General features: G+C 43.4%; 1 protein-coding gene across 1 annotated transcript; it reads left to right on the top strand.

Moving 5' to 3' along the window:
* Positions 1 to 777: 777 nt before the first annotated feature.
* On the top strand, positions 778 to 9,505 carry METTL21C (methyltransferase 21C, AARS1 lysine). The gene is made up of 4 exons (XM_032151269.2): positions 778 to 1,094; positions 4,493 to 4,644; positions 8,406 to 8,523; positions 9,050 to 9,505. The coding sequence occupies exons 1-4, from the start codon at positions 905 to 907 to the stop codon at positions 9,442 to 9,444; spliced, it is 855 nt and encodes a 284-aa protein (XP_032007160.1). The 5' UTR covers positions 778 to 904; the 3' UTR covers positions 9,445 to 9,505.
* The last annotated feature ends 1,606 nt before the right edge of the window (positions 9,506 to 11,111 follow it).

Genomic DNA, 11,111 nt, shown 5'->3' with positions numbered 1-11,111 from the left:
CCAGCTGCGCCTGGTCTTGCGCTGGTTTTTAATCTCTCTGAGCCTGAATTTCTCTCATCTGAGGCAAGGCGTCATGCCAGTGTCTACCTCATAGGGTTTTTGTGAGGATTCAATAAATACACACCAAGCCCTTCAAGAACTCACAACAATGTGAGAATTCCTCCAGCAACGTCAGGCATCGTTATCTTGAGACCAATCAATGATCCCAATATCTAGGTGTCTTGTTCTGGACCAGGTACCATTTCCTGCACTTTAATAATCACGTTCACTCTTCCGTTTCTCACGGCAGCCTTAGGAGGTAGGCGGATATTGGGATCGCCTTTTCGCTGATGAGGAAATGCGCTCTGAGGGACTGAGTGCGTTGCCCAGTGTTGGAGTGGGAGCCAAGGCGAGCTCCTGGCCCCGGCCCAGTGCTTTCTACTGTCTTGCAATAGAGCCTCAGAGGAAAGCAGAGTAGCCTTGTGTTTGCTCCAAATCCCAGCTTCTCATCCATGATGTCATTAACCCCAGAATCCACACGTACCCCCAGTGGTATGCAAGTCTGGATAGATTTTAGGATTCAGTTCCAAAAGTTATTAGAGATACAGTACAGAGTCCCAGAACTTAGTGATGGGCTGCAATATTTGGAGTGGGGAGGAGGATGGCAAAGAATAACTTTTCAAAAGAACAAAAACTTGCTCTAGGCCCCTGAGCAACATAAAACTGGTTTTCAGGCCAAAGCTGCTGTTTTTGCATTTCTTCACGCACATAGGTTCAGTAATGTGTAATGGTTTCTCCGCATCTTGCTCAGCAAAGCCAGGGTAACAGCTCCTTGGGTGGCTGCTTTGCTCACTCAGGGAACTAAGCTGAAAAGCAGGCGTTCTTTTCAGCTCAGATAAGCTACACCTTTCGGAGCTCTTCGGGAATGTCTTGGGCCGAGCGACTCGGGCCTTGTCCAGCTCTTTCCTCTCAGCAGGCTCCGGCTATGGACGTGTGTCTGAGCTCCGCGCAGCAGCCCGGGCGCCAGAGGGAAGGACTCAGCTCCCGGGGTGGCTGGTTAGAGGCCGAGAAGAAGGCGGCTCCGCAGAAAGACAGCACCGGGGGAGTCCTAGAAGGTAACCTCCTTCTTCATCACTTCAACAGTTTTCCTCAGTTGCTTTTCTGGTGATGACATTTTCAAGTAAATTTCAGTGACAAGAATTTCCATTTCCTTTTAACATTAGATTTTTTACTATAATGAAGCTTAGCAGAAAAATGTTTTGCAAGCATAAACATAATTTCTGTTTTTTCATTATTTACTTATTGAAAGTAATTCCTGTTTTTTCGTTATTTACTTATCAAAGTTCACACATTTGTTTTTATTGTATGTATAGATCTAAGCTTGCTGTATTTTTGTAACAAGAACTTAAAAAGAAGAAAAAAAAAATCTAAGTTCATTTCTGCTTTTCACCAAAATACATTCTTGGCAGCTTTGTCATACAGTGAATCTTTATAAATCAAACTGTATTTCCCCATTAGGACAATGTAACAGTTTAGGGTTACATTTCTGGGCATGGATTCAGTGTAAATAAATAATAGACATAACAAATGATCTAATAAAAACCAAGATGCAGCATTTACAGTGTTTATAATTAAAGGTAGTAAAAATATATCCCAACTTTAATAAATGAGAATGTTGTCTATTTTTACTGAATTGTTTACATAAAAATGCAACTCTACCTTATCTGAAAATCTGATCTCTCTAAAACTGTCAGAATAGCACAGAGAGAATAAATGAAAATATTTCAGGCACAAAAACATACATTTCTTTATCATTGTAGAACCTCACAGGGTCTTATGAGAGAATATGTGTATGTCTATGTTTCCTTACAATGTTGATTGAAAAAGTGTAGCTGTCAAGCTTAGTATTTGTCAGTTTATTTACCTGTGAAATGATGAGCCATTCAAAATCAGCCTACTTCCTCTTCCTAGTCTCTAGAGAAAAATAAGTCCCCAGATGGTGACCTATGGAAGGAGGGACAGGCATGGCCTGGATGAGAGTGGGGCAGGACAGGGAAGCTGGCAGGGGCTGGTGCAGGTCCCTGATGCTCCGAGCCACCACCCAGCGGTGCGCTGGAGATGGTTTGTACTGGCACCTGAATTTCAGCAATTTTTGTAGCTGGTTGTTACATATAACCATCATTCAAATTTAAGTTAGAATCTTATGATTAAATAGATTATATTAAAGACAAAGATATATTAAAAGCGAAGTTGATAAATACTCAAAACTCATCATCAATTATTCTATTACCTCTTCCTAATATCTATGCCCTCAAGGTTAATCGTGTCTGTGGTGTCTGTACGGTAGGAACACTACACAGTGGTGAGGTACTGCACGTCTTTCCCCAGCGATGTCATGCTGCTTCTCTGAAATCGGCACGGTGGGAGTATTTACTCCAGAGCAATTGTCAAACACTGTCAATCACCTCTTGCTGAACTAGTTATTAAACATTAATCACTCTATTCTTCGGCCTTCCTCCTGCATCTAAACCAGAATTCATAGCCAGCCTCTCAGCCCTGTGGTAGGAGCTGGGGTTCTGTTAGATGTCAGTGGCTTCCCAAAAGAGGTGGGGAAAGCTACAGTGCTCCCTCCTTTCCCTACAATCTCCCTACAGCCTCCTACCAGGGCAGGTGACTGCAGAGGACAAGGTCTCAGGACTGAATTGGTTACCTTTTTATTAGAGGGGTCTTGCAAGTTCACTGAGGTCCCAGGTTTCTGGAAGCTCGCCTTTTTTGTCAGGGCAGAGAATTCTCCTTCAAAGTGGTAGAAAATACTAAATCAAAGTCACAGGCTAAAACAGCACTCTGAAGAGCTGAAGGCACCCATGATGCTAATTTACAAATGAGTCACTTCATTCACATTTCTTTTTTAGTGTGCTGCACACTGATGCTTTTGTAATATACAACAAAAATGAATTTCTAGAGAAGTTAAATGAAAATATATAGAGACATATAAAATACAAGCTCCGGGTTTTGTTCGTAGTTAGATTCAACAGGCATTGTCAAATGGTTGTGACTATTTTTAAAGGCTCACTCCAAATCCCTCTACTTACTGTGGAGCTGTTACCAGCCTTTGCAGAGCAGTGGCATACAACTCTCCCAGTATGTATGGAATGAGTGAGACCTGAAACACCCCGAGGCCCTGCCCCCGACCTGAGGGATGCCCTGCTGACCAGGTTTCTTCCAAGACCCACTTCCCTTTGCCTCGTATTCACCTCCTCCTGCCTTCCACCCTGAGTACCTATTTCAGATTAAAACACTTCCAATATTCACCGGCTGCCCCTTCTACCTTTGTCCAAAGCCCATATTTTACCCCCGGTTAAACATTTTACAGTCATATCCCAGGCCACAAAGGCAGGTTTCATGCAAACAAAACTGACCTTCCTCCCCGCTACTCTCCGCACTGTTAATTCTTTCCCACCGCTGGGACCAACACCTTTTTCTCTGCTCCTGATCCTTCTTCCACACACTTTGCCTCACTGCTCTTTTATTCCTAAACACTCTGGAAAACCTGCAAATACTTGTGATCTCTTGATGTCAGCCCCATCAGGTGCTCTTTTCCTCTCATTTTATGTGCCATTTGAGAGCTGCTAGCGTGGGTCATGGGTTTAAAGGAGTATTTAAAGCAATAGTAACTTAATAGCCAGAGCTCAGCTGACATCCTTCCCCAGGGCTGTGGGGCTGGCTGGGCCTCTACCTTTTGAGCAGCAATTGTAGGAAAGATTGAAGGAACATGCTCCAGCCAACATGTGGGAATGTTACTTCACTTCAAGACCTAAAAATAGGCAGGTCTGGCCGGGTGTGGTGGCTCACGCCTGTAATCCCAGTGCTTTGGGAGGCTAGGGCGAGCGGATCACGAGGTCAGGAGTTTGAGACCAGCCTGACCAACATGGTGAAACCCCGTGTCTACTAAAAATACAAAAATTAGCTGGGCGTGGTGGCGCACACCTGTAATCCCAGTTACTCAGGAGGCTAAGGCAGGAGAATTGCTTGAACCCGGGAAGCAGAGGTTGCGGTGAGCTGAGATTGCGCCACTGTACTCTAGCCTGGGCAACAGAGTGAGACTCTGTCTCAAAAAGAAAAAAAAAAAGGCAGGTTTGTGTTTACCTAGTTCCTCTGTATCCAGACAGCTCATTTGTGCAATTTTGCTGGCAAGTTCACCATTTTTCCATCAGCAAAATGTAGAGTGGGGACCGATCCACACACCTTCTGTCCTCCCCTAAATAAAGAAAAGGCCCAGAGCATTCTTTGGCATTTTGTCATCTGATAAAACTGTCACATCCAAATTTCATGTCCCCATCACCCCATATAATTCAATTTTGTGCCAATCTGCAGCCGTTCTCCTTGATAGCATCATCCCCTCTGTTTATGGAAAGGTCGTTCAATCTAATGCCATCTTAGTAATTATATCAAGTGTGTCTTTGCACTGGATTTGAACAAATCATGAACTCCATTTTATTTTTCTGCTTCACAGAATCCAACAAGATAGAACTATCTCTTCATAGCCTCCAGAAATTTGTTCCTGCAGATTACGCCAGCTACACTCAGGAGCATTATCGGTTTGCAGGAAAGGAGATTGTCATCCAAGAATCCATAGAGAGTTACGGAGCGGTGGTGTGGCCAGGGGTGAGAGAAATGTCACGTTTGTGATGTCAGGATTTCTGGAGATAACAAGTCCGTACTTCCGAGTTGCCTTGGACAATTTGTCAAGTTCCTTCATATCCAGTGCTTCTCAATTTGAGGTTCAATTCCTCGCCCCTGGAGGGTGTTGGTGGTGTGCTTGGGATCAGCAAAAACAGTGTTTCTTTCAGAAACTCTGGTTTTGCTTTAAGCTCTGTTTCTTGAAACATTATTTTTATATTAAATAAACTCAGCTATATGAGGAAGTGAATGCAAAACTTGTATAAATTGTTAAGAAAAAACCCAGGGATTTAGAGTTCAGATTTTGCAGTGGGCATCTCCGAGCCATGCCCATCGACCCTCAGCCATTCATCTCTCTCTCTCTCTCTCTCTCTCTTTTTCTTTTGAGATGGAGTCTCACTCTGTTGCCCAGGATGGAGTGCAGTGACATGATCTTGGCTCACTGCAACCTCCACCTCCTGGGTTCATGCAATTCTCCTGCCTCAGCCTTCCGAGTAGCTGGGACTACACGTGTGCACCACCACGCCCAGCTAATTTTTGTATTTTTAGTAGAGATAGGGTTTCACCATATTGGCCAGGCTGGTCTTGAACTCCCGACCTCAAGTGATCTGCCCACCTCGGCCTCCCAAAGTGTTGGGATTACAAGCGTGAACCACCACGCCCGGCCGGCCAGCCATTCATCTCTTTTCCACGGGGGCTGTGTCGGTAGGGATGTTTAGGAAGCATGACTTCATGGCATGTCACTCCTGCCATAGCCCTGAGAGGATGGTGCTGAAATGGGGGAAGTCCTCTGGATTTTGAGTCAGAAAAGCTGCCATTTCAGGGCTGGGTAGTCACAAATGTTCACCTCACCACTGTTTGCCTTCATTTCCATATTTAAAACCTAGGGTGGTAGTAATGTCTGCAGCGCTCCTGACATGGTTGTCAGAATTGTGAGAATTAATTTCAGGTTGCAAGATTAAATGAAGTCCTAGCGTAAGCTCACATGAGCTGTCCTCATTAATGTAATATTCTTTCCACCTTTCAGCTGAGGAAACGGGAACGCAGGCCAGTCTGCTGGCGTGGTAAAGCTCCCGACTGGGGTGCAGGGCAGAGCCAAGTTGGACAGTGGCCCTCAGAGCCAGCGTGGTTGCTTTTCCCACTGCAGATGTTGTCAGTGATTAGAAAGGCTCCAGATCAGAAGTTCTCAATCTGCAGTCTTGTTAAAATGCGGATTCTGATTCAGGAGGTCTTACACATTCCGGGGTGATGCATATCTGCTGGCCCAGGGCCCCCACATTGAGTAGTCCTGGTCAGTGGTTCCACGGGGCTCCCTCAGGTCATCTGGCGATGGCGCAGGATGGGGAGAAGGGTAGCCAAAGGGCTTCAGGCTCTCAGGTGTCGACCTTCACTCACTCCCAAACACGGAGCTCTATTTTCACACCTTATGCACATAATTTCCTTCCACCAAAGGCTTTTCTTTGCCTTAAAAACAAGTTTGAAAATCAACAAACTATTCACAGCTTCCTACTGTAACACATTCAGCAAATAGACGACAGCAGTGGTGTAGTGAGAAAGTGGTATAGTAAGAGATCAGAGGCTGGGCATTTGGCTTACGCCTGTAATCCCAGCACTTTCGGAAGCTGAAGCAAGAGGATCGCTTGAGCTCAGGAGTTTGAGACCAGCCTGGGCAACACAGTGAGACCCCATCTCCCTTTTAAAATAATAATAATAAAAAAAAGAGATCAGAAATTGAAAAAAGAATATTTGTCCACCTGTTTTGTTCTGAACAAGGTATCACTCATGCACCAAACACTAGCCTCTCACGAAACCTGCTTCCTGAAAGCTGCACAAGAAGGGTATCTAGAGCGGGATGGCACCCTTTTCCTGTGCGACTTCAGGTGCAACTCTGTGAAAAGATCTCTTCAGAGTTTGCTAACAGGACTAGGGGCTGGGGGGAGTGTTTGCAATGTCAAAAGACATAGCTGTCCCCGAGAAAAGCTTTGTCTCCAGATGACACCCTGGGGCCAGCCCCTCTCAGGGCAGGGCACCAGGAAGGACCCCTGCAGGCATCTCCAGGAAGTTCCTCAGAGCTGCCCTCTGAATGGCTCTAGGTGACACTCTTTTCCTGATATTGACCCCCTCCTCCCAACCCCCAGAGCGAATACTTCTCTTCTCTCCTTAAGGACCAAAGAACTCCTTTCTTCAAAACTTCCCTTCTAAACTCTGGAGCTCCCTGCAGTGTGCTGCAGTTGGTGCTATTTACGTCACACCCATGTTGCTATTTCACCCACCGCCCTGGCCTTCCACACCAGCTGGCTTCTCCCCAGCCCCATGAAGTCGGCCCTGACTCCTCGGCGGCTCTGTGGTGACCCCTCTCCCCTCAACCTGCTGTCTGCCTCCTCTACAGCACTTACCTCCCCAGAATTCAGTTTGTAATTGGCTGACATGGCCCCTAAGCCCCACCACTGAGTTCCCAGACGGTAGAGGTGACTGCGTCATAGTCATCTTTGCCCGTGGCAGTTCAACATGAACAGATGAGGATGAAATGGAGTGATGTACAGGGTCAGGTTGGCTACTAAACCTACCACTCATAATCCTAAGAGTGACACGTCTCCAATCATCCTGGCTGTCCCCACTCCAAACTGGGCCCCAAATAGAAAGTAGAGTCCAGAGGAAGATGGGGGCATATCTTTAGCTAGGGCCTAAATGTATAAGCAAATTATAGAGTTCATTGATTTTTAAATCTCAGTGTTCACATTCCTCACTCTGGGCTATTTATACTCAAATTTAAGTAACTTTTTGTCATTTCTTCTCATAACTCTTCCTAATCTCTCCAATCCAGGGCACTGCTAGTTGATGCCTCATTGCCATACATGAAAACACCTCAGCAGTCAATGCAAATCAAATACCCTTTACTCTTTGTAGGAAGGTTAGAGGAAGGTGGAGGCAGAAGAGAATGAATAAAGAAAAAAGGGATTTTTGATTTCCTATATAAAAAACTAACAATATTTGTTGATATATGAAACATTAAAAAATATCTCCTTGCTACTACTCAAAGTGGGCCCATGCGCCAGCAGATGAGCATCATGTCAGGGCTTGTTTAGACGTGCAGGATCTTGAGCCCCACTCTCGACCTACTGAATGAGGATATGCATCTTTAACAAGCTATCCAGGGGATCTGTTTGCACACTGAAGTCTGAGAAGCAGTTTCTGAACAGGCTGTTTCTTAGAAGAACCACTTCAATAAAAGTCACTAATCCGTTGTTCAATACGGCAAAGTGCTCGCCAACCTGAATTTTGGTAAAGGAGCCAGGAAAGAGGTGTTCAAGTTTATAAAATGACATTTTAAAAAATTATTTCTATAATTAAAGAAACTCTCTTACAAGAAAGAATTCTAACATAAAACAACATTCTTAAAGTGGAGACCCAACATGATTAAACCAGTGGAAGAAGTTGCTGTTTTTTTTACCTCAACATTGCCCTGATTTGAAAGAGCTAAGCTGATCTACTGTTCTTCCTATTCTTTGGAGATTTAGGAGGCAGTTTAACAAATCTTTTTCCCCAGTTCCTTAGATGCAATTTATTATAACTTCTTTATTTCAGAGGTCTAAATATGGCATTGAGTGTACATTTGGGTTCTTATGAATATAAACTGAACATATGTAATAACATGTCTTTTAGTATTTAAATTTGGGTGCCAGAAAGGGTTGCTACTGGCTTCCAATGTTCGAATGCCCACATGAAAAGTTATAATTATTTTTTAGGCCACGGCTTTGTGTCAATATTTGGAGGAACATGCCGAGGAATTGAATTTCCAAGATGCAAAAATACTTGAAATTGGTGCTGGACCAGGCCTTGTTTCCATTGTGGCCAGTATTTTAGGTTTGTTTATTTATTCCTGACCTAGTATCCAGACCTTTACTGTAGCAACAATAGCAAGTGCTTACTCTATGACAGGCTGTGGTTTAGGTGCCTGGCCCTGACTTCACTCAGTGACTCTCCCCAGAATGTCATGCGGCAGGAATTACTGCTGTTATCCACAGAGATAATTGAGTCTCGGAGAGGTTAATAAACTCCAATCAACCAGTTTCCATGGGACGAGGTTGAGTCCAGAGGCATGACTCTGAATCTCTGTTGTCAATCCCAGGGGTGGGGTGAGGTGGGGGAGCTACTGACATCAGGTGGTTGGAGGCCAGGGAGGCTGCTCATCATCTTACAGTGCACAGGACAAGACCACCCACAAGAAAGAATGAGCCAGCCCACATTAGATCAAACATGTCCAGCCCACCCACCAATAGAGCCAAGGCTAAGGAATCCAGTTGTTTCTTGTGTTTCTCCCTCGGTATATGTACACTGTGGCTGCCCAGATGTTTCCAGGTCATTGTTGCAATTTTTCTTTTTCTCTTAGGAGCTCAAGTCACAGCAACAGATTTGCCTGATGTCCTGGGAAACCTTCAATACAATCTTTTAAAAAACACACTACAATGTACAGCACATCTGCCTGAAGTGAAAGAACTGGTATGGGGGGAAGACCTGGACAAAAACTTTCCCAAGTCAGCTTTTTCCTATGATTACGTCCTAGCCTCGGATGTGGTCTACCATCACTACTTCCTGGACAAGCTGCTTGCCACCATGGTGTACCTTTCCCAGCCAGGGACGGTGCTGCTTTGGGCAAACAAATTCAGGTTCAGCACCGACTATGAATTTTTAGATAAATTCAAGCAAGTTTTTGACACAACACTGTTGGCTGAATATCCAGAGTCATCAGTCAAACTTTTTAAGGGGATACTAAAATGGGACTAAATCCAACAAAATGCCTTTCACAAGGTTAGTGTGTCTTTTGAGCAGTGTGTTAGAAATTGCTTTGGTAATAAAGACTTCTTTTATAGGATTGAGAAGGTAGTGCATAGAAACAACTTGTATATTGGAACAAATGTAACAATACTGCAGAAACTTTCTAATTTCTATGATAAGATTATCTGGTTAATCTAAATATCTAAAAAGAACAACATAAAACCATGAAAGTAGCTTTGTTGGTTCCAAAGAAGTTACATGTTTAATAAATCTTACATGGATAAATTAATAAGTGCATTTCTTCCCTATTTCTGCTATAGAGCATATGTTTAAACTTGGCAATATAGTCTTGTCACATGCTTTTTGAAACTGGGCTTGACAGAGCCACTATATCTTAGTTTGAAGAATCTACTTTTGCAGATTTTTAACTGCAGCAAAAAGAGGATATTGAATGATAGAAAACAGTTAATAGGCTTAAAGTTGATTAAAAGTGAAAAATAAAACTGTCGGAATGAGAACAATGTTGTCTTAAGAACTTCTTAATTTACAAAGACTCTCCCTCTGTGTCAATTATCTTAATAATTTCTAGTTAATTTCTGTATTGTCTGCTTTTTTCACAATAAGTATTTTAGGCTCTCCAGTCACATACTGTTCTACATTATATATATAAAATTTTTTTTTTTTTTTTTTTTTGCTTTTACAACCATTTATGAAAAGGTAAGAACCTTCTTAGCCTGCCCAAACAGGCCTTGAGTTAGATTTGGTTCACAGCTCATAGTTTACCAACCGCTGGAACTGCAGGCAATCCACAGTGAAATTATTGGAATTTGTAAGTGTTTAGCAGGGTTGCCAAATGTCAATAGTGAAAGCTCAATCTTATTTGTAAATTCTAACTACAAATAGTTAGAAAATGAAATTTAAATGAAGATACCACTTACAATTGCAATATTGAAGACTTAGGAATCAATCTAACAAAAGATGGGCAAGAAATTGATGCAAATGTATCTAGCATTACTGAGACAAATTAAAACTAACGTAAGTAAATGGGGAGACACCAAGTTTGTGCATTGGAAGACACTGTAAATATGTCAGTTTTCTCCAAATTGATCAACAGTTACGTGAAATCATTGTAAAAATCCCAACATACTTTCCTGTGGAATTTGTCAAGCTAAGTCTAAAATCATGTGAAAATAAAAAGGCCAAGAAGAATCAAGATGCTCCTGAAGAACCTGGTGGGAAGATAGGCTTCATAAGAAGTAGTACTTTGCTGGGTGCGGTGGCTCACGCCTGTAGTCCCAGCACTTTGGGAGGCCGAGGCAGGCGGATCACGAGGTCAGGAGATTGGGACCATCCTGTGAATGGTGAAATCCCGTCTCTACTAAAAATACAAAAAATTAGCCGGGTGTGGTGGCGGGCGCCTGTCGTGTAGTCCCAGCTACTAGGGAGGCTGAGGCAGGAGAATGGCGTGAACCCGGGAGGCGGAGCTTGCAGCGAGCCGAGATCTCGCCACTGCACTCCAGCCTGGGCGACAGAGCGAGACTCCGTCACCAAAAAAAAAAAAAAAAGTAGTACTTTAAAGAGGCAATAATTGAGACAGCAATTAGTATGATTTGATAATAATACATATGGGTATTTCTTAAAGTGATCTTTAAATCTGCCTGTAAAACAAGAAGTAT

Source organism: Hylobates moloch, unplaced genomic scaffold (genome assembly GCF_009828535.3).
Source record: "Hylobates moloch isolate HMO894 unplaced genomic scaffold, HMol_V3 SCAFFOLD_4, whole genome shotgun sequence".
NCBI lineage: Eukaryota > Metazoa > Chordata > Mammalia > Primates > Hylobatidae > Hylobates > Hylobates moloch.
Note: the sequence above shows the minus strand (reverse complement) of the source record. Positions and strands in the feature narration are given on the sequence as shown.

Excerpts from the sequence above, each read along its gene's own strand:
- METTL21C (XM_032151269.2), top strand. The coding sequence starts at position 905 with ATGTCTTGGGCCGAGCGACTCGGGCCTTGTCCAGCTCTTTCCTCTCAG. Across the intron at positions 1,095-4,492 it reads CACCGGGGGAGTCCTAGAAG|AATCCAACAAGATAGAACTA; the intron begins GTAACCTCCTTC and ends TCTGCTTCACAG. Across the intron at positions 8,524-9,049 it reads CATTGTGGCCAGTATTTTAG|GAGCTCAAGTCACAGCAACA; the intron begins GTTTGTTTATTT and ends TTTTTCTCTTAG.